Consider the following 24,268-nt stretch of genomic DNA (forward strand, 5'->3'; position numbering starts at 1 on the left):
AAGTACATCCTCTGCTGGGCTTTCTTGATGACGGAGGTGATGGTGGGCTCCCACTTCAGGTCCTGGGTGATGGTGGTACCCAGGAAGCGGAATGAGTCAACAGAGGTGATGGGGGTGTCAGTCAGGATGATGGGGGGGAGTGGGGCTGTGTGCTTCCTGAAGTCCACAATAATCTCCACTGTCTTCTGGGCATTCAGCACCAGGTTGTTGTGGCTGCACCAGGACACCAGACGTTCAACCTCTCTCCTGTAGGCAGACTCGTCCCCGTCCGAGATGAGTCCAATAACGGTGGTGTCATCTGCAAACTTGATTAGCTTGACAGACTGGTGGGTGGAGGTGCAGCAGTTGGTGTACAGGGAGAAGAGCAGAGGAGAAAGAACACAGCCCTGAGGGGAGCCGGTGCTGATGGTCCGGGAGTCTGAGACATTCTTCCCCAGCCTCACGTGCTGCTTCCTGTCCGTCAGGAAGTCAGTGATCCACCGGCAGATGGGATCAGGCACATTCATCTGGGAAAGCTTGTCTCGGAGATGGTCTGGAAGGATGGTGTTGAAGGCAGAGCTGAAGTCCACAAACAGGATCCTGGCGTAGGTTCCTGGGGAGTCCAGATGCTGCAGGATGAAGTGTAGGGCCATGTTGATGGCGTCGTCTACAGACCTGTTGGCTCTATATGCAAACTGCAGGGGGTCCAGGAGGGGGGCCGTGAGGGTCTTGAGATGGGAGAGAACTAGGCGCTCAAATGACTTCATGACCACAGATGTCAGAGCCACGGGTCTGTAGTCATTTAGTCCAGTGATCCTAGGTTTCTTGGGGACAGGGATTATGGTAGAGGACTTGAAGCAGGCAGGCACATGACATGCCTGCAGTGAGGAGTTGAAGATGCCAGAAAACACTGGGGCCAGCTCGTTTGCACAGTGTCTGAGGGTGGCAGGAGACACACCGTCTGGGCCGGGAGCTTTCCGAGCATTCAGATTCTTAAACTGCTTCCTCACATCTGCTTCATGAATATGAAGAGTTGTGGTCGGAGGAGGTGGTGTGAAATCCTCTTTTGTGTGGGGTGAGGAGGGGGGTGTTGTAGGTGAACAGTTTGAAGGTGGTGAAGGCTCTATGGAGGGGGGAGAGGTGGGGGAATGAGTGTCCAAAGTGCCTCTATTGTTGGGGTCGTTGGAGGTGTGAAGGCTGCCTGATGGCTCGTCAAAACGACAGTAGAAGTCGTTAAGGGTGTTGGCCAAGAGCAAGTCGTCAGTGGAGTGGGGGGTTTTAGGCTTGTAGTTTGTAATATTCCTAAAACCTTTCCACACAGAGGCCGAGTCATTCTCTGATATCTGCTGCTGCATCTTCTCAGAGTGCTGATGTTTGGCAATGTCCACTTCCTTAGTGAACTTGTACTTGGCCTCTCTGTAGCAGTCCCTGTCTCCGCTTCTGAACGCCTTACTCTTTTCCAGCCACAGCTTTTTGAGTTTAGGGGTAAACCAGGGTTTGTCATTGTTATAACTCACCCTGGTGCGTGATGGCACAATGCTGTCCTCACAGAAGTGGATATAGGAGGTGACAGTGTCCGTAAACTCGTCCAAGCTGTTAGAAGCAGCCTTCAAAGTGTCCCAGTCTGTGGTTTCCAAACACGTGCGAAGCTCCTCCACAGCCTCGTTGCTCCACAGTTTTTTGGTCCTCACGACAGGTTTGGAGAGCTTCAGCCTCTGTCTGTACGCGGGGATTAGGTGGATCATGACGTGATCAGAAAGTCCGAGTGAAGCGCGCGGCACCGCGCGATAGGCCCCGCTGATCGTGCTGTAGCAGTGATCCAATGTCCTCTCCTCTCTGGTCGGGCATTTAATATACTGTTTGTATTTCGGAAGCTCATGGCTCAGATTGGCTTTGTTAAAGTCCCCAAGAGCAATGATGAGAGAGTCCGGGTATGTCCGCTCCGTGTGGAGAATCTGCTCTGCGAGTGCGCACTGAGCTGCTCGCGCATCCGCGTCTGGCGGGATGTAAACAGCGGCCAGGATGAATGAAGCAAACTCCCGCGGAGAATAAAACGGTTTGCAGTGAATGAAAAGATATTCCAGAGAGGGAGAGCAGTGCTGAGCAATCACTGTTACATCTGTGCACCAGCCACTATTGATGTAGAAGCAGACGCCTCCACCTTTGGTTTTACCGGAGAGAGCGGCCTGCCGGTCCGCGCGCAGCAGATGAAAGCCCTCCAGCTTGAGCGCGCAGTCCGGGATGTCCTCACTGAGCCACGACTCCGTAAAACATAAGACACAGGAGCTAGATGAGCTTAACCCAAATGATAAATGATAAAACATGAAGCCTCAAGTTCTAACTAACAATACAAAACAAGAACTTAACATTTCCCCATACTAATAAAAGAAATAAACAATATATCATGAACTCAAAATGCTGGGTCACAGACCCAGCCCATGACAGTTATGTGTCTGTGAGCGTGAAAGAGGGAGAAAAGGGAGAGTCGAAAGTATGAGTTGTCACCGACCAGAAACGGGAGATGGAAGAATGTAAATATAATAATAACCACTGCAGCTAAAAAAGAGTGCCTGAGTGCCAGTTGTAAGTAAGCTATTAAGACTCGACTGTACACTGTGTTTGTGTTTTCCTCTAAAACAATAAGTTCCGTTGGAGCGGCCTTTCAACGCCTCTCTCTGGCTCGCGCTAGCAAAGTTGACCAAGACAACAAAGTAAAGCTAGTTTTCGGCTACAAGCCTGACACAGAACCCGACATATTAGCCAGAGGTCCCTTTAGTATGGTTCAGAGCTGTTTTATATACACGCGGGATAGTAAAAAAAACACCTTTTCTCCAAGGTGTGCTCTCAGTGGCAGGGGAACAATATGAGAACAGTACTACTAAGGCTGGAAACTGAGAAATACTGGACTGAAATACTGTGGCAAACAACACTAGAGGCCAACCTTCCAACCTCTGCCATCACAGTGGCAAGGGTTGCCAGTATGAAGAGTTGGATAGCACCAGGCCCCGACATGGGTTATGCCTGCTGGCTAAAGAAGCTGACTGCACTCTATGAGCACCTGGCAGCACAAATGAACCAGCTGCTAGTTGATGAGAGACACCGGGAATGGCTAACCGAAGGCCGGACAGTCCTTCTCCTCAAGTACCCCCAGAAGGGACTGGTCCCGTCCAACTACCGACCAATAAACTGCCTCAGAACCACAGGAAAGCTCCTGTCAGGCATCGTAGCAGCTAAGATGAACAGGCACATCAAATCAAATCAAATCACTTTTATTGTCACATCACATGTGCAGGCACACTGGCACAGCACATGCGAGTGAACATGGCTCAATACATCAGTGGGGAACAGAAAGGGATTGGCAAGAATACCAGAGGCGCAAAACACCAGCTACTGGTAGACCGAGCAGTCACCCGAGACTGCAAAACTGGGCTGGCCAACCTGTGCTCTGCCTGGATTGATTACAAGAAGACCTATGACTCAATGCCCCACACATGAATCCTGGAAAGCCTAGACCTATACAAGATCAACAGGACCATAGAAGGAGATAGAAGCCACTGACATCAAGACAAGGAAGCTCAGAGCTTGTTCCTTTGCTGCCATGATTAGTGCCTCTGTGCTGCCTTTCAGTCCAGCTTTGTCCAGCCACTGGTAGGATTTCTGGATGTCAGCCACCTTCTGTATCTGTCGGTGGTGCATACCGTGCAGGGGCCTGTCCTTCCATGATGGGTCCTCCTCTTCCTCCTCTTTCTTGGGTTTCTGTTGCCCGAGGTATTCACTGAGTAGTATGGGGTTTGTGGGAGACCTGGAGGGGCCCGTTGCTATGGGCCATTAAATTCTTAAACAACCATTGCAAGAGCTTGATAAGATTTGTTTCTGGTGGGTGTTGGGCTCCACCAGGGCTGCCCTTTGTCACCAATTCTGTTCATAAATTGTTCAAGTATTCCTTCCACCACCTGAAAATGTCCTCAGGTAAAGTCAACAGTGTTCCACTCGCAGTGTATACAGTAAAGGAGCAGCATCACTTTCCCCTCCTGAGTTGCCTGATGGTCTGGCAGAATTTCTTCGAGGCAGTCCAAAAGTCTTTTTCCATGGCCCCTCCAAACTCGTCACACACTCGAGTTTTTGTTTCAGCTACTGCTCAAACTCCATTGTGCTTGTCCTCTTTGTACCTATTGACTACCTCTGACTGAAGTCCCCCGCACATCCTCATTATACATTTAAGTGCACCAGGTTTTGTCCAGCCCCCCCCCCCCCCACTTGATCCAACCCAGAAAAATATGGCCACTTATCTGATAATATGATCTGAAAATCAATCATCGACCTGCAGCCTCGGGGGTCTTGGTGCAACATGCACTTATGGACACCCTTATGTTCAAACATGGTGGTGATAATAGACAAACTGTGGTTTCTACAGAAGTCCAAAAAAAGAACACCACTTTGGTTCAGATCTGTCAAGCATCTTCAGGTGTAGCAACCTCAAGCACCCCGCCCAGAGACTCCATCATGGCCGGGTATTCTGAACTGTTTTTTTCACGCATGAGCACAGAACCAACCCCTCTGGCACCTCCTGCGTGTGATGGGCCTACAGGAAGGTGGGCACATGTCCCATTTTCAGGCTACGCCTGGCCTCCAGATGGGCCTTAGAAGAACTGTGGCAACAGTAGGAAGGAAAAACTCCCTTTCAGTGGGAAGAAATCTCCAACAGAAACAGGCTCAGGGAGGGACTGTGGAGATCCAGAAATTCTTTTATTGCTGCCATATATTGGGCGATCGTGGCTCAAGAGTTGGGTGTTTGCCTTGTATTCAGAAGGTTGCCGGTTCGAGCCCCGGCTTGGACAGTCTCGGTCGTTGTTTTCTTTTGGGCGAGACACTTCACCCGTTGCCTACTGGTGGTGGTCAGAGGGCCCGGTGGCGCCAGTGTCCGGCAGCCTCGCCTCTGTCAGTGCGCCCCAGGGTGGCTGTGGCTTCAATGTAGCTGCCATCACCAGTGTGTGGATGGGTGGATGACTGGATATGTAAAGCACTTTGGGGTCTTTAGGGACTAGTAAAGTGCTATATAAATACAGGCCATTTACCATATAACCTGCATTATTATAATTGCATTAATAACATTCTTTATAGCATTATTCCCCTTAATAATATTTCTTACAGTATTGATATTGGGTTGAAGTTGTTTATTGAAGATGTTCATTTAAGGATCCTTCCATTATGTTAACTTTTAATGCTGGTACGGCCAGAAGTATTTCATACACATTGCATTGACTGTGCTCATTTAGAGTTGTTGCTTAGTCTACAGAGGGTCGTGAGCTTTGTGAGGCGCGATGTCTTCACAATCTATTGTGTTAAAGACTAGAGCATAGAAGGATAATTGCATACATGCTTATAATACACATATAATCTAGAAATGTGCCAGGCCTGAGGCCTTAACTCATTTAGCTTCTAACTGCGTTTTGTTCTACTTCTAAAATGTACCATTGACTGTAATCGATGTATTTTAATCTGTAATTGACGCACGAGGGTCGTAAACTCCGATGCTATAAAATCATCATGAAGTGTATTTTTGTCAGAAGACATATGCTGATATTTCTTCTCCTGTATGTTAATAAACTCACCGTTTGATTGCACTCTTCTGGGGCCTCCGTGGTTTGTTTCACTGCTCTACATTGATTGATTTCATAACAGGACGCCCATCTGGGGCAACCGGTTGGTGTAGGGAGAAGAAAACAGGAAAACGACATGCTGTGGAAGAAAGCCAGAGACCAAGAATAAGTGAGTCTATGTACGTATTTAAGCCTGTGTGTATACTTTTTAACTCTGTGTCAATTAGAGAAAATCCAAAATAAACGTGTTTTTTAAAGTCATTAAAGATGTATGGTGTACAATCATTCCAAACGGGAAAACAATTGAAAACAACAGTTGAAAGAAATCATTAAAAGCAGAAAATTATCATGACATTCATGCCCATTGATGGGTCTGTCTAGCACAGCCCCTCGCTGGAACGAGACAATTCTACTACAACTACAGAAGCAAGACGCAAGTCACCAAAGTTCTTTGTGTTACTCGTACACGAGGGAGAGAACTGTGACAAGCATGTTCCTGTCGCTCACCCCAGTCGCTCTCGTCTGCTCCCTCGTAGCACTGGTCTTTATTGAGGTTACATGAATATGCATAGGTTCATTAACATAGGATATCATTACATAGGTATACATGTGAACAAAGGCCTGGAAGTCCAGCAGTTCATTTAAACAAAAGGCACTTATACTAAAACAGACATAGATGTGTTCATCATACCATAAAACAATAAGAGAAGGTACGACCTCTCTCATGACCCCAGGATGTGGCTGTGAATGCCAGAGCACTCTGGAATGCGCACAGAGTCTTTGCAGACTACTAAGGATCACACGTCATCTCACTACACAATCTATTACACACCTCTAAGTATATATGGTTATATATTTCTCAATACAAATGAGAATAATAAAATATAAACCCAACACCCATGATGAGTGGATGGAAATGTTTAAACACAACTGTAACTATTCAACAGCACCAAAAAGCAAAACTATCATTTTTATTTATTTTTCTTTTAAATTTGAACGATTTTGCCACCATGCTGACTAATCACTGTTAACAGCAGAATGAACACAAGTAAAATTTAAAGCTGAAGCAGATGCAACCACAGGAAATGATCTGCAGTCAGATTCACTGCAAACACTGAGATAAAAAGAAAAGACCACCAAGTTCAAATAGCAGCTTAACACTGGAAACTTTTCAGAAGGTTCCAACAATACCTAAATGTTGTTATGAAATGAAGGTTAACTGCCAAACTGTACAGGATAAATACAACTTACAATAAGTCTATAGGTCGTTATTTTCTTACTCTTCACAGCTCTGAGTTAATAGCAGCATGTGTTGCAGGTAGCTTCTCCAAAGCTTTACCTCTGAGGCTCCATGATCTTACACCTTACAGTTAATGGTAATTGGTACTGAACTCTAATTTGCATGTATATACTCTGTTCATCTCTTGATTTGCATCTGATTCACTGAAATAAGCTGAACAAGAATCAGATTTAAACTAAGCAGCAGTGAGGTTAAAGTTCCTGAACTTTAAAGTCTCTGTTAGTACATGACTTAATAATTGATCAACAAATCAATTTACTCTGCCTTACAGAAACCTGGTTGCAGCAGGATGATTATATGATAGTTTAAACGAATCAACACACCCCCCCCCCCCCCCCCCCCAGTCATTCTAACTATCAGAAACCTCAAAGCACCCAGGGGAGGGGGAGATCAGCAATCTTCATCTCAAGTTTATCAATCGACCATAAATCCAAACAGAGTTTTAATTCATTTGATAGAACTGACTTTCAGCCTTCTCTCTGACTGAGAAACATAATGACTTCTTTTTATATATTAGTGTTAAAGATTCAGGAGCATGATCGCTGACAGCTGTAGGGTGAATCTCAGTGTCTGAAATGTCACTCAGCAGTGAGCTGCTGACTAGGAAATAAGTAATGGACATGTGAGAAGAAAAAATATTCCTTACGGTTGGGGTGAAGGGAGCGCCAAGCATTGCAAAGCCCAAAGTCGCTTATGTACTGTTTGATTATATTTGTGGACTGCCAATTGCGCTGAGTTCCCGCTGTATTGAGCCTATCCATGTCTTCATTTAGTCGTAGTTTGAGGTCGCCTCAAAGAACAAGCGTGCAATCTAGGTGTTCAGAGAGTGCACTAAAGAAAATGGGTAAGAACGAGGGGTCATCAACAATTGGACCATATATACTTACAATACATAGCTTTTTGTTAAGTATAGACAATTTAATAATTTTGGAATCTACCCTCTGGATCTATAATTGTCTAGTACTGTAAATTTAATATTTTTATGTATTAAAATTGCTACCCCCCTTTGTCTAGATAGCAGGCTGAGAACACATTAGGAAAATCAGGTGTTTTAAGTTCTTCTTGTCGAGATGAAATATTATTTTACATTCATAATCTATGTTACTATTCATAATCTGTAGTATTATGGTTGCATCATTTATGATTTATCATTATTGTCATTTCATTGACACATTTATTGAAACTGTTGATGTTATAGTAAAGTCTGTATTTCAGGTGTTAGCATAAGCACATAATAATCTTTCATTGCAGGTGCAACTGTAATCATGTTATACACATATTGCATAATTAATGGTTTGAAGCTACAGGCAGCGCTGTCTGGCCAATCAATGGAGCAAAGTTCAGCTATTGAAAGGTTGCCTACATGTTTACAGTATAATTTACTACATGTTGCCTGTGTGCATTTAGTAGCCTGCTGCACTGGAGTTTGCCTGGTAACAGATGACGTAGAGGGAGGTCATGCGCTAAGGTTAACAACACAGACACATAGTCTGCCTGAGTAAACTGATTGCAAATGTTGTGTACCTGCATACGTGACAGTTTAGTTCTGATAAGCCCAGAAAAGTGTAATAACAAGATGCATCTGGTAGGCGGTGGACGAACAAAGGAAGTAGCTGTTCCAGTAACTCGCTGGAGTTACTGGAACATGCATCTGCGGTGACGCATATTGCTTGTATAAATATCACACCCCACCTATTGTCAGGCGGGAGATGGAGCCTGATGTTTTGCAGAGCCCGTCTTCACCACATATACAGTATGTGTTTTAATAAAATCATCTGATTTGACCCACTATGGACCGTCAGTCGTATGTCTCTTCTCAAATTCAAACCTTAACATTCTGTAACTGTGACAGGTCTGTGTGTCTCTTGTAATAAAACAACATCTGCATGTAGTTTTTTAAGGTGGTTAAATATCTTTAACCTCTTTTCTCTGGAGCCAGCTCCATGTAAATTCTATGTAACAAACCTTAGTGTATGTGTCACGGTTCTGGGTCTGTTGGACCAGTATTTTGAGTTTATTGTGTTTTGATTTAAGTTTGCATCAGGGATTGTGTTCTTGTTCTCTTGAGTTATGGTGATGATTATGATGTCTATTATTAGAGTTCCATGTTTCTGTTTATCTGGGTTTAAGATGTGGGTTTAGTTTCATATGTCATTTCCTGTCTGTTTTTCTATGTCGAGCCTGCGTGTGATGTTTTATTGTGAAGGTCTGCGTCTTATGTGAGTGTGTTCAGTTTTACCTCTGTCTCGTCTTACGGATTATTCCCAGCTGTGTCCACCACCTGTGTGTAATTCCCGTGTTTCTCTGTGTGTATTTAAGTCGTGTCCTCCGTCATTGTAGTTGCTGGTCCGTCTGTGTAACCACCGTGTCTCGCTCGTGTGTTCACCCTGCTGTTAACCATCGTCTGCTTCTGCTCGCCCTGCTTCATGTTCTGGTTTCTGTGCTATAGTTTAGCTGTTCCCTGTATAGTTTAGTTCGAGCTCCATTTGCTGTTTGTCCTTATTTTGTGCTCAATAAACCACCCTCACTTCTCCACTACTGCCTGCGTTTGTATCCTCCTTCATTTCCTCCACACGGCTCCTCTCACTCGCCGTGACAGTATGTAGCTAATGTTGCACGCTGTTTGTGATGCTTACACGGGTGAGGTAAATGGAAATACATAATTCATGTGTAAATAGATCAATAACATTCTCTTTAAAAAAATTATTTTCTATGTTTAGCTGGGTCACATTCTTGGTAAGAGACTTGACCGAGTGCCGTAGGATGGCGTTTTAAGCAGCGAGTCTTTCCACCTGCTGCCGGCTGAACTCTAGGGATTCCCTCAGGGATTCAAATTCCCGGTGTAAAACCTCCACCAGGGACAGCCTTGCATCGAAGCTGAACAGTTGCGTATTGATTAACTCCAAGATATCAGTAGTGTCTTTGCCCGCAGGCGATGCTGTGCCGGGGGAGTCTGCCAGGCAACATCTTTTTGATGACGGCGTCTCATTTATGGCCGGGGAGGATGGCTCTGGGCCTTCTTCACCTACAGCATTCTCTGTCACTTGCCTTCCCATCACTCAACCAGTGACAGCTGTAAAAAAGAATCTTCAGGTCAAAAAACAGCCAGTTCAGCTCTAATTTCTTATAGTCCTCTAACAGCAACCTTCAACTGATGCATTTTTGTGTTTTCCAATACAAAAGTGTCAAGCTATGAGTCAGATGTTCAGAAAAGGGAAGACATTTAGTTTGTTCAATAAAATGTTTCACAATTAACATCCGACAGGGTTTCACTTGCTGTTGGGTCGCAAATTTTGAAGCCAATATGATAACCTTATCACGCTATTGATGTGAAGGTCCAACTTATTAGCTCCAATTATTATTAAACCACTTAAAAAAATCCTCTGTAACAGAGCAGAATTCTTAATACAGAGTTTAGTAAACAGTGTCATATGAACAGAAAAAACAGTAAAAGTACAGTATGTGTCGCGGTTTGCTAGGGCAAGCCGTGGGGATGTTGGAGAAAGGACCCAAACGCTGGACTTAGTGCAATGAACAGTGCATTTATTTACAGTGGAGTAACATACACCACACAATAAGTCTCCAGAGTGCTCCCTCAACTCCTGTGTTGTGCCTTCTCCCAAGTGCTGGTATTCCTGCGCACACCCCGTGCGTCCTGCAGTCCCGTGTTCCGCTCTCCTCCTGAGGAAAAAACAACAGACGCAGCCGTTATGGCACCAACTCCAGCAGGCATACACTTAACAGTTGTCGGGATGAAATATTATTTTACATTCATAATCTATGTTACTATGCATAATCCTTATTATTACTGTTGCACCATTTATGATTTATCATTGTTATCATTTCATTGACACATTTATTGAAACTGGTGATGTTAGATTAAAGTCTGTATTTTAGGTGTTAGCATAAGCACATAATCTTTCATTGCAGGTGCAACTGTAATCATGTTATACACATATTGCATAAGTAAAGGCAAGGCAAGGCAAATTTATTTGTATAGCACAATTCAACAACAAGGTGATTCTAAGTGCTTTACAGAGACATTAGAAACAAAAACAAATAAAAAGCATTATTTAAAATTGATTAAAACAAGCAAACTAACTAACTAACTAAACACACACATTCACATTCACACCTGTTCGCGCGATCTGAACCCTTATCGTAAGGGGAGCTACCGGGTCCTTCTGTGGACGAGCTACTTTCTATTTTAAATTCCCTGAATTTAAAATACTCTCTAGACCCAGTCTAGACCCAGCTGGGGAGCTACCCAGAGCTCTAAACCCACTTAACAAACAAACAAACAAACAAAACAGTATATAAAAACAAAACAGATAAAATCAGAACAGTAGATAAAATCAGTAGTTAATGTAAGTTTTGAAATTTAAGCTTAAAAGTGTGGATTTGGTGCTTTATTCAAATGCAGCTGAGAACAGGTGAGTCTTCAACCTGGATTTAAATAAACTGAGTGTTTCAGCTGATCTGAGGCTTTCTGGGAGTTTGTTCCAGATATAAGGAGCATAAAAGCTGAATGCAGCTTCTCCGTGTCTGGTTCTGACTCTGGGAACTGATAAAAGACCGGATCCAGATGACCTGAGGGATCTGGAAGGTTCATACTGGGTCAGGAGGTCACTGATGTATTTTGGTCCTAAACCATTCAGAGCTTTATAGACCAGCATCAGGACTTTAAAGTCTATCCTCTGACGGACAGGCAGCCAGTGTAAAGACCTCAGAGCTGGACTGATGTGGTCCACTTTTTTGGTCTTAGTGAGGACTCGAGCAGTAGAGTTCTGAATGAGCTGTAGTTGTCTGACTGATTTTTTAGGTAGACCTGTAAAGATGCTGTTACAGTAATTAAGCCTACTAAAGATGAATGCATGGACTAGTTTTTCCAGGTCCTGTTGAGACATCAGATCTTTTATCCTTGAAATATTCTTGAGGTGATAGTAAGCTGACTTTGTTATTGTCTTAATGTGTTTTTCTAAGTTTAGGTCTGCATCCATCACTACACCCAAATTTCTCGCCTGGTTTGTGGTTTTTAGATGTATAGATTGAAGTTCTCTGGTGACCTGTAATCGTTTTTCTTTGGCGCCAAAGACTATTACCTCAGTTTTGTTTTTGTTTAGCTGGAGAAAATTGTGGCACAACCAGTCATTGATTTCCTCAATGCATTTACCAAGAGCCTGCACAGGGCCTTGGTCTCCTGGTGACATTGTGATATATATTTGTGTGTCATCTGCATAGCTATGATAGCTTATTTTGTTGTTCTTTATAACCTGTGCCAGTGGGAGCATGTAAATGTTAAACAGAAGGGGTCCCAAGATGGAACCTTGGGGAACTCCACATGTGATACTTGTCTGCTCAGATGTGAAGTTACCTGTTGATACACAGTATTTCCTGTTTTCTAAGTATGTCTTGAACCAGTTTAGTACAGTTCCTGAAAGACCTGTCCAGTTCTCCAGTCGTTTGAGTAATATGTTGTGGTCAACTGTATCAAATGCTGCACTGAGATCCAGTAAAACTAAGACTGACATTTTTCCACTGTCTGTATTCAGACATATGTCATTAAACACTTTGGTCAGAGCGGTTTCAGTGCTGTGGTTCTGTCTAAAACCTGACTGGAAGGCATCGTAGCAATTATTCTGTTTTAAGAAGTAACTGAGCTGTTGAGAAACTGCTTTTTCAATGATCTTACTTAAAAATGGGAGATTTGAGATCGGCCTGTAGTTGTTCATTTGTGTCTTGTCAAGATTGTCCTTTTTCAGTATAGGTTTTATTACAGCAGTTTTTAGTGATTCTGGAAACACAAGTTGACGATCTGTAACAGGTCTGACTCTAAAGTCTTTGAGACCTTTTTGAAAAAACTTGTTGGCAGGACATCTAAACAGCAGGAGGAGGAGTTCAGTTGACCTAAGATGTCCTCCAGGTCTTTGCTGTTAATCGGGTGAAACTGTTTCATGGTGTTTAAACCGTTTTTTGGTGGACACAGTACATATCCTGGATCTGCTGTTGATGTACCAATTGCTTGTCTAATTTTTTGGATTTTTTCTGTGAAGAATTTGGCAAAGTCATTGCAGGCCATGGTCGAATGAAGTTCAGCTGCCACTGACACAGGAGGGTTTGTTAGCCTGTCAACTGTAGAAAATAAGACCCGAGCATTATGGCTGTTTTTAGTGATGATGTCAGAGAAGTAGGACCTTCTTGCACTCAGTTGTAAATTATAATTGTGAAGTTTCTCTTTATAAATGTCATAATGAACCTGGAGGTTTGTTTTTCTCCATCTGCGCTCAGCTTTCCTACACTCTCTTTTTTCATTTTCACCAGTGTGGAGTTTCTCCATGGAGACTTTTTCCTTCCAGAGATAACCTTCACCTTAATGGGAGCAATAGTGTCCATTACATTTAACATGTTAGCATTGAAGCTATTGACGAGCTCATTGACTGACCCTCTGGACAGGTCAGGTGTTAATGGGAAGACCTGGTTAAAAATTGCACTACTGTGTTCAGTTATACACCGTTTTGTGATCACTGTTGTTGATATATTTGTGTGGGCTGAGATTTTACTTTCAAAGTAAACACAGTAATGATCAGACACGCCCACATCAGACACAGTAACCTTTGAAATGCTCAGGCCTTTGGAGATCAGTAGGTCAAGAGTGTGTCCTCTATTATGTGTGGCCTCTGTTACATGCTGAGTCAGCCCAAAGTTGCCCAGAGTGTTACTCAGGTCTTTAGTCCCTTTGTCCTGAGGGTTGTCCACATGGATGTTAAAATCCCCAACAATAATTACACAGTCGAAATCAACACAGATCACAGACAGCAGTTCACTGAGGTCATTAAAAAAGTCTGTGCAGTATTTGGGAGGCCTGTAAACATTAAGAAACACAACTTTGGATGGGGCCTTCAGCTGTAAAGCCACATATTCAAAAGACTGAAAACTTCCAGGAGATAGCTGCTTACATTGAAATGATTCATTAAATAAGACAGCAACCCCCCCTCCTCTCCTGCTCACCCTGGCCTCACTGATAAAGCTGTAGTTAGGAGGGGTCGTCTCGATGAGAACAGCTCCACTGTTACTTTGGTCCAACCAAGTTTCAGTTAAAAACATAAAATCAAGGCTGTGCTCAGTGATTAAATCATTAATTAAAAATGTTTTCCCAGCTAAAGATCTAACGTTTAATAAAGCCAACTTAAGTGTTTTAGAGGTATTACTTGTCCCCTCGTGTTTGGGAGCAGTCTGTGGCACACGAGGTATGTTTACTATGTTTAAAGATCTTTTAGAGTGCAGCTCTCTGTGTTTTGACCAGGCCACATGTCTCCTGTCACCTGAAAGTACAGAGATTTTAAAACCTTCTAGTAAACAGGGTCCCAGCTTCTCCTGGGAAAAGTCACCACTGCCATAATCCTCGCAGCCCGGACCCTTCACACATCACACATCAGACAGCGGAGACAGAGCATGAAGGTGGTAAGGAGGAACTAAGGGGGGCGAGGCTGGGCAATGTGACTTCGATTGGGACAAAAAGGGATTGGGACGGGGGGTAGATCTGAGCCCAGCATTGACCCGCTCCATCATCTCCTCAGTGAATTTCAGGTGTGGGGAGGGGGGAGAAAGGGAGGGGGAGGAGGGTGATGGCCTGTCAGGGGTTTTGGGGACTGGGGAAGGTCCTGGTCGTTGGTGTTGTTGAGAGAGTTGGAGGCAAATAGGGACCCCTCTTCTTGCCTCAGATGTCTCTAATTTCTGAGGCTCTTCCCGGGTGGGGGCAGATGGAGCTCCTCCTCAAGGTTTCTGCTGGGCTTTGTCTGTTCTTGGAGTACTGTTTGTTCCTCTTTATGAGATAACTCCTCGTTTATCTCAGCCTTGGCACCAAGCACAGATGGATGACGTATGGAATAAAACAAGTTGGAGGTGAACAGTTTCACCCCTGACTTGTTAAAATTAAATCCATTTGCTTTAAAGGGTTGAAGCTTGGTCAAGTTAATTAATGGTTTGAAGCTACGGACAGCGCGATGTCTGGCCGATCAATGGAGCAAAGTTCAGCTATTGAAAGGTTGCTTACATGTTTACAGTATAATTTACTACATATTGCCTGTGTGCATTCAGCAGGCTGCACTGGAGTTTGCCTGGTAACAGATGATGTAGAGGGAGGTCATGCACTTAGATTAACGACACAGACACATAGCCTGTCTGGGTGAAAAGATTGCAAGTGTTGTTTAAGTCTGGACAAGTAGAATAACAGGATGTATCTGGAGGAACTGAAAGAGGAACTGTTCTGTTTTAGTGACGCGAGTTACTGGTCATCATAAGTATAAATATTACAGCCACCTATTGTCAGGTGGGAGATGGAGCCTGATGTTTTGCATAGCCTATCTTCACCACATATATGTGTTTTAATAAAATAATTTGTGTTGACCCACTATGGACTTTCAGTCGTATGTCTCTTCCTCAAAATTCGAACCGCGACACAGTACTTGAGACACTGACATGGAGTCTAACTCAAAGACCCTGCGCCGGAGGAAGCTCCGTCGCTCTGTTAAGTAGCTCCCCCGATGAGCCTGATCAGAAGCAGGTGTGTGGGAACCTAGGTGGACCAAAACTGGCAGAACAAATTCCTGATAGGAACCCTAACTCAATGTTCCTCATATCAGTGGAGGAAAAAGAAATAATTGACATTGTACACATGTGTAAATATAAAACATCTACTGATTGTAATGATATTGACATGAAAATCGTCAAGAAGGTCATTGAAGGAATTGTAGGACCTCTAATATATATTTGCAACTTATCATTTCAGACTAATTATAATTCCATTATCTCCTCCTCTGTATCAGAATAATGTCTGATCAATTGTGATCAAGGGTATATATATGATACAATCTCACTGCACTTAGCCTAATCCTTCATTGCCCTGAAGAATTCTGTGGTGTACGGACCTCCTCTCCAAGGAAAGAAAATGCAGAGGATACAGAGGAGGAGATACTGGAATTATAATTAGTATCTATGCATGCATTTGTGATTTTGTTTGACCTTCCCATTGCTCACAATTTGAATTTGTTGGAAATAACAATTTATCTTATTTCTTAGGTGTTTTCAACCTCTGCTGCATTTACCACATGTGTATCTGTAGCAGTGAACACATCGCACAGTGGCCTGATTTTTCTTGCATTTGTGTTTGACCTGACACGTCTTTTTCCAGGGCAACCCATCACACCCCGCTTAGCGACACTGCAAGCGATGCCACAATGGACCACTGATCACTGCAACCCGTCACACCCCGCTTAGCGACACTGCAAGCGATGCCACGGCGCCACGGGAAGGTCAAACAAAATCACAAATGCATGCATAGATACTAATTATAATTCCAGTATCTCCTCCTCTGTATCAGAATAATGTCTGAAATATCTTACTTACTAACTACATCCACTTACTTGTTTGAAATGAAAAAGGAAATAACATGATCAGTCTTCCGGTTAGTTTCATTTCATGTTATTTCCTTTTTCATTTCAAACAAGTGGATGTAGTGAAGCCAAACACTGTCACCCTTTACAACAAAACAAAGTGTGGCGTGGATGTGATGGACCAGATGGTTCGGGAGTACACTGTCCGCAGAGGAACACGGCGCTGGCCAGTTGCCGTGTTTTATAACATGATTGACATGGCAGCACTGAATGCACATGTGCTGTATCAAGCATGCACCGGGACGAAGGAAAGACGGGTGGACTTCCTGGTGGAGCTTGCAAGGGAGTTGGCTCACTCTCATGTAGCTGCGAAGAAGGCAAGAAAAGAACAATTGCTTTGCACACAACCCTCCACACCTAGTCCTGGAAAAAGAGCCATGTGTCAGGTCAAACACAATTGCAAGAACAATCATGCCACTGTGCAATGTGTTCACTGCAACAGATACACATGTGGTAAATGCAGACTACAGATACCATGGCAGTGCCAGGATTGTGAGTGATTGCTGAAAATGTTGAAATGTACTCACTCACTTTTTATTATTATTTGTAAATATGTGTACAAATGGTTGGTTTTTTGTACTGTTTTTATCAATAAATGTCAGCAACAAAGGACCTACACCCATGTGTGTTGATTTCTCCCTAAGATGGCAAACTGAAACACTCCACTCCCCCACCCCCTCAATCACACACCCCCACTCCCCTCCCTCCAGAATTCCTAGTTAACAACCTAATATACATATGAATGACTAGCCAATTTAGCTTCCACTTCCAGCATTTGACTGCTCTCCGGCTTTTAAAGGTAGAACGGTAGAAGCCTGGCAATCCCAGTGTTAAGGCTAGACCCCCTATGCTAAGTAAGCCTACCGCAGACATGAGCGAGACAGATAAATATGAAGGCATGCCGGCTCGGACGTCGCCCAGATCAACAAGGTCTGTGTAAGGTGTTGAGGAACCAGGGCACCCTGACAAAAAGTGGGCTACTGGAACAAGAAGGCATCGGTGGGCAAGAGATGAAAACAGGGCATTGTTGGAATGCTACTACGCAAGTAACCCCGACGGAAGGGGCTACATGAATAGGATGACGGACCTATGGATTCTTCGATACCCAACATCCACAATGACGGCGAAACAACTAGTAGCTCAGTGTTCCAACATTCGAAAGAAGGGACTGCTCTCACAGCTAGAGATTGACGAGGTACAACACAAATGCTACGGCAAGGAGGAGTCAGGACGCCAGGTCAGGGGGGAGATATCATCACCCCCACCCGAGATTGGGTATGTAGCCCCAAGTGCGATAGGAGAAGGATTGTTGAGTGCGAGAGGAACTGACCTGAAAAATAGGATCATGGCCAAGCTTGAAACCTGGATCCCCCGTAGCCGCTTACCAAGATTATGTGAAGTACCCTCAGAAGGTCTGCTGGATGATGTTAATGCAGCATTACGGACGATACCTACAACCACGATTACCGACACTAACAAGCTGATCTACAATACGGCAGCTGGAGGGCAGTACCCTCAATGGAGAAGGAGGCTAGAGGTGCGACAAAGAAGGTGCATAAGACAATACAGCAAGCTGCCCATAAATGAGGCATTGGAAACTGCCAAGCAAAGACTCACAGGAGTTACACCAGAGAGCTAGAAGGCAGGAGAATAAACCAGCTGTTCTCCACAGAACCAGCAAAGGTGTACTCTCAGTGGCAAGGGAACAATAATAAGAGAACAGCCCCACCAAGGCTGGCAACGGAGCAATACTGGAAGAGCATATGGGAGAAGGACGCAACCCATAACGGCAATGCTCAGTGGCTAGTAGATCTGAGGGCAGACCAGATGAAGGTTAACAGGCACTGTTCGTCTTAGCCGATATGATGCGGGACACAGAAAGGAATTGGCAAAAATACCAGAGGCGCAAAACACCAGCTACTGGTAGACAGAACAGTCAGCCGAGACTGCAAGACCAGACTGACCAACCTGTGCACTGCCTGGATTGATTACAAGAAGGCCTATGACTCAATGCCCCACAGCTGGATACTGGAATGCCTAGAATTGTACAAGATCAATGGGACCCTAAGAGCCTTCATCAGGAACTCAATGGGGATGTGGCGTACAACACTAGAGGCCAACTCCAAGCCCATAGCACAAGTCACCATCAAGTGCGGGATCTACCAAGGAGATGCTCTGTCCCCACTGCTGTTCTGCATAGGCCTGAACCCCCTCAGTGAGATCATTAACAAGACTGGCTACTGATACCGACTACGGAACGGAGCAGTTGTCAGCCACCTCCTGTACATGGATGACATCAAGCTGTATGCCAAGAGTGAACGAGACATCGATTCACTGATCCACACTACCAGGCTATACAGCAATGACATTGGAATGTCGTTCGGACTGGAGAAGTGTAGTCGAATGGTAACAAAGAGAGGGAAGGTAGTCAGAACTGAGGGGATTGAACTACCAGAAGGCAACATTGCAGACATAGAGGACAGTTACAAGTACCTGGGGATCCCACAGGCAAATGGGAACCATGAAGAGGCCGCTAGAAAGGCTGCAACCACCAAGTACTTGCAGAGGGTCAGGAAAGTCCTGAGGAGTCAGCTGAATGGTAAGAACAAGATCCGGGCCATCAACACGTACGCCCTGCCCGTGATCAGGTACCCTGCTGGGGTAATAGGCTGGTCAAAGGAGGAGATAGAAGCCACTGACATAAAGACAAGAAAGCTCCTTACCATGCATGGAGGGTTTCACCCCAAGTCCAGCACCCTGAGGCTGTACGCTAAGCGGAAGGAAGGGGGCCGGGGACTGGTGAGTGTCAGCACCACAATCCAGGATGAGGCAACAAACATCCAAGAATACATTGGGAAGATGGCCCCAACTGACCGAGTGCTCAGTGAATACCTCAGGCAGCAGAAACCCAAGAAAGAGGAGGGAGACGAGGAGCCATCATGGAAGGACAGGCCCCTGCACGGTATGTACCACCGGCAAATAGAGGAGGTGGCTGATATCCAGAAATCCTACCAGTGGCTGGACAAAGCTGGACTGAAAGACAGCACAGAGGCACTAATCATGGCAGCACAAGAACAAGCTCTGAGTACAAGATCCATAGAGGCTGGGGTCTATCACACCAGGCAAGACCCCAGGTGCAGGCTGTGTAAAGATGCCCCAGAGACAATCCAGCACATAACAGCAGGGTGCAAGATGCTAGCAGGCAAGGCATACATGGAACGCCATAACCAAGTGGCCGGCATAGTGTACAGGAACATCTGTGCCGAGTATAACCTGGAAGTCCCGAGGTCAAAATGGGAGATGCCCCCAAGGGTGGTGGAGAATCTAAGATCTAAGATCCTGTGGGACTTCCAGATACAGACGGACAAAATGGTGGTGGCTAACCAACCGGACATAGTGGTGGTAGACAAACAGAAGAAGACGGCCATAGTGATCGATGTAGCAGTTCCGAATGACAGCAATATCAGGAAGAAGGAACACGAGAAGCTGGAGAAATACCAAGGGCTCAGAGAAGAGCTCGGGAGGATGTGGAGGGTGAAAGTAACGGTGGTCACCGTGGTAATCGGAGCACTAGGTGCGGTGACTCCTAAGCTAGGCGAGTGGCTCCAGCAGATCCCGGGAATAACATCGGAGATCTCTGTCCAGAAGAGCGCAGTCCTGGGAACAGCTAAGATACTGCGCAGGACCCTCAAGCTCACAGGCCTCTGGTAGAAGACCTGAACTTGAAGGATAAACCGCCCGCGGGGGCGTGCTGGGTGTTTATTTATATATATATATATATATATATATATATATATATATATATATATATATATATATATATATATATATATATATAATTTTTTTTTTTTTTTTTGCATATGGGGTGCATATGTATCGAACAATACAAAATTTGTAATTTATTTTATCAACTTTCCTTCTGACGATGCTGTCTGTGTTGAGCGCTCAGTGAATCTGCATTCGACTACTCCGCCTAGGCTGCACTGTCGAGCGCAGATCCACTGAGCGCTCAACACAGACAGCATCGTCAGAAGGAAGAGTGCAGGGCAAGCTAGCGAGACAGAAGTTAAGCTCTCCTTGCAACATGGACCTCCCCCACCCTCATTCAGATCTGGCGTTTGGAATTATTTTGGTTTTCATGTGACGTATGACCCTGAAGGTAAGCGAGTCATGGACTAAAGTAAAACAGTATGTTGGATGTGCCATGCAATGCTCAATTACATGGGTGGGAGCTAGTGTGTTAGCGCAGTTAGCTCGTTAACGTGTTGGCCGTCTAGCCCCATGCACGGGGCGATCGGCGGTAGCTCGTCAACGGAGATTTGCCGTGTTGTGGCGTTAACGTGATTTCAACGAGATTAACCTGAAAGCACTAGTGGGAACACAACGAATATGACTGCACATTTACGCCGACATCATCCTAGTGCAAAGACAAAGATGAGTGATTCCTCAATCAGATACAGGGCTCGCAATATCGCTAGCCCAACGTCCCGGGGCTAGCGATTTTTTCAGTCGGGGTACCAAAATCTATCTCTGTCACGGACCCAGCTCTGGAGGACTCGGGGTCCGTAAGCAGTTTTGACTGGTGATGTTGTTGTTGTTGTTATTATTATTATTATTATTTTGGTGATGTGTGTGTTTTTCTGCACTGTGCTGTGTTAGTCTGTGTCCCACTCATATGTATAGGCAGGGTATGGGTGTGTATGTCTGCGGGTGTGGCTGGAGGATGGAGCTCAGCCACCTGCAGGCCTGAGGGGTGTGGCCCTGCGGAAGGACTGGCCACACCTGAAGTTCATGCCACACCTGTTGGTGATCAGGGCTCGTCGGGGGAGCTACTTAGGAGAGAGTTGGAGCTCCCACCGGCGCGGGATCATTAAGCTAAGACTCCAAGTCAGTGTGTAGCATTAGGAAGTGCGGATCGTGTGCGTGCGCGCGGGTTCAGTGTTTAACGGCTGCTTCTGTATTGTCCTGCAGGTGAAACGAGGAACCAGAAGGGCAGCACGCACAGGGTGTGCAGAAACACAACAGCGGGGAGCACGAGCACAGACGTCGGAGTTCGACGCGCACGGGGTTCGAGGGAGCAACGGGGAGTTATTGTGTTTACAGCTTTCCACTGTAAATAAAGATGATGTCATCAATGTTCATTAATATAATTGTAGTTAATATTTGACCTAAATATGTGGGTCTTATGATTTGAACATGTAGGTTAGATTTATATGCTTATCACAGTGATTCCATCATATAAAACACTCGAGTGAAGGTATAGTGTATATGAGTATAAATGACTACATAGTATATATGTGAGTATATGTCCAGTGTATACAGGTATATATGTCATAAAAAAATCCACAACATTGCTTTATTTTTTTTTATTATTATGTTAGAACAAAAAAGAAACATGAAGCAGTGCATTGTCTTCTCTGGAAACTAGTTGATTTCAGTTTCATTCGTTCCCACTCCAGTAACAGCACAAGAAAACAACCTTCATCAATAACCTGGTTGATTCATGATGCAACATTCAAGATTTTGCACTTAGTGAGTATGCAGGAATTTCCTAACAAATGTGACATTATTAGACAGGTTGATAGTTTCATATTTAAAAATTGAAATATTCACATCACCAATTAATAACTATTGAGGGTAAATTGTCCTAATCTATGTAGGTTGCTGATAAATTCAGTAAAACCAGTGTAACTTTCATAAGCTGATGTGTAATGCTGGCAAATATGATAGTAATGATAGCAAATACCAACTTTCATTGTATAACACAAACCATTGTGGCAACCTTTATAACAGATATCAAGAGCCCCAAAAGCATCTCAATAAATTCAGTGTCTTTCTCTACCTGCTCTCTTGCAGAGGTGGCAGTGACATTTGGATTTTTTATCATACATTTTTTCACTTCTTTTCTTATGGCTCTCTCAGCCTCTTGCAACATTTCATTGGTGTAGTAGCTTCTTCCATTTCTCTGAACCATGGTGTTGATCTTCTCCAGCAGCTCTCTGACCTGAGACGGATCACTGCTTCTGTTGTTAAAAACATGAACTCCTCCATGACACTGATGGATGAAGTCACTGAGAGCTTTATTTTCACTAATGAATTTTTCAACAGTGTGGCCATCAGCCTGCATGTCATCTCCACGGGTGAACAAGGCTATGGTGTAACCTGCTGCTTTTTCTCCAAAAATCTGCTGAATCATTTTCACTGTTTCTTGTTCTTCACTTGTAAATCTGCCAGCTTGAATCACAACCAGGAACACATGAGGACCAGGAGAAGCAAAGGAAATGCATTTGATGATCTCTCTTTTCACTTTTTCTTGATCTTTAGTGTCAAACAGACCTGGAGTATCAACTACAGCCAGAGCTTGACCCTCAAACTCTCCTGTTTCCTTCTGACACTCTGATGTCACTGAGCCAGCAGATGATGTAGATTTAAAAGCCTTTCTTCCTAAAATGGTGTTTCCTGTTGCACTCTTCCCAACTCCAGTTTTCCCAATGAGCACCATTCTCACACACTGATCTCCTTTGTCTGTTGGGCAATAAGACATATCATTTAGATTGTTAACAATATTATAAAATAAGAAACACATCTGAAACATTTACCATGTAGATATATTAATTATTTGACCGTGAAACTAACACACAACCAACATGATGGTTGTGGAGAAATACCACATTTATGCATCACACACCCGATAAACCTAAGATTTCAAGGATGAGGGAATGGAATGTTTAGGGTTTAAAATCTCTTTTGTGAGAATGTTCTGGGCTCAGATTTTGCAGCATAATCAGAAGAACCCTCTCCCAGTCCAAATCCTACAGCTGACTTGAAATATTTTTGAATGAATATGAATGGCTGGATCAAGCTCACTACTGTCTGAGAGCTGAGTGTTATCACAGAGCTCAAACCTATAGATGGAAGTCCTTTCCTTCATCACTTTGAAACTTTATAAAATATGAAAAGAATCTTTCATCTTTAATTTGCTGTATTTGAAGATCATCTACTCACTGAACGATTCACAGGAAAAGCTTTTGACAGACATTTGCACAGCACTGTCGAACATTTATGGAGCAACTTCTTCATCAGATGGAACAAAGTACATCTGATGTATACATTAAATATAGAGTCAAAATATTAGAAATGTATTTATTTATTTATTTTTAAATGTCATGAAAAAAACTAAAATCAACCGTTTAGAAATTTGGCTCTTGAGCCACCTGTTTAAATTCTGTTTTTGTTTTAACTTTATCCAATATTAAAATGAAACTAATTAGAAACACATTCAAGTTATAGATGTACTTACCACTGGCCATGTTTGTCTATATCAAGTACTTTTTCTGTCTCTCTCTATGTTCTTCTGTTGAATGTCTTCTTTCCCTCTCAGCTCTGATTATAACCTTGCTGTAACTCCTCCTTCTAAGCACATGTATCCTCATGTTAGGCTATTATGGGAAGTCAGGTATGCATATATCAGAGTCTACCAATGTATGCTGGCTGTTTTATTGGATGCATTACAGAGGAGGAGCTAATTTCTAATCTGTCTGTGATATCACTTCTGTGAATCTGGAGCGTACGTAAACAGAATTAAAATGTAGGACCCAAATTAAAACTGAGCATGTGAAAAGCTGAAAAAAAATGTTCAGGAATATTAAAAAATGTAAAACATACTTAAGACTTGTAATGCGTTACAAGTAATGTATTACTGTAATCGAATTACTTTTTTTTACAAGTAACGAGTAAAGTAAGGGATTACTATTGCAACAAAGGTAATTAGATTACTATTTCCTTCCCATAAGCACGCTGTGTTACTGAGTTACTAAACGGTGACTTTGTTTGTGAGAGTGTCTCATGACAATGATGTACGAGCGTGCAACGTCCGTGGCAGCAACAGATGTGTGTAGATCAACAATGGATAACATGGAGTGTGGGGGAGAGTATGA

At 43.9% G+C, this 24,268-nt stretch overlaps 1 protein-coding gene across 1 annotated transcript; it reads right to left on the bottom strand.

Annotated features, from left to right (window-relative positions):
* Positions 1–21,682: 21,682 nt before the first annotated feature.
* LOC145426007 (GTPase IMAP family member 9-like) lies at positions 21,683–23,781 on the bottom strand. Its single transcript, XM_080299592.1, has 2 exons — positions 23,632–23,781; positions 21,683–22,856 (listed from the first exon to the last, which is right to left on the bottom strand). Exons 1-2 carry the CDS (start codon positions 23,639–23,641, stop codon positions 22,084–22,086), a joined length of 783 nt encoding a protein of 260 aa, XP_080155718.1. The 5' UTR covers positions 23,642–23,781; the 3' UTR covers positions 21,683–22,083.
* Positions 23,782–24,268: the final 487 nt, after the last annotated feature.

This window comes from Astatotilapia calliptera, chromosome 3, assembly GCF_964374335.1.
Source record: "Astatotilapia calliptera chromosome 3, fAstCal68.1, whole genome shotgun sequence".
Taxonomy (NCBI): domain Eukaryota; kingdom Metazoa; phylum Chordata; class Actinopteri; order Cichliformes; family Cichlidae; genus Astatotilapia; species Astatotilapia calliptera.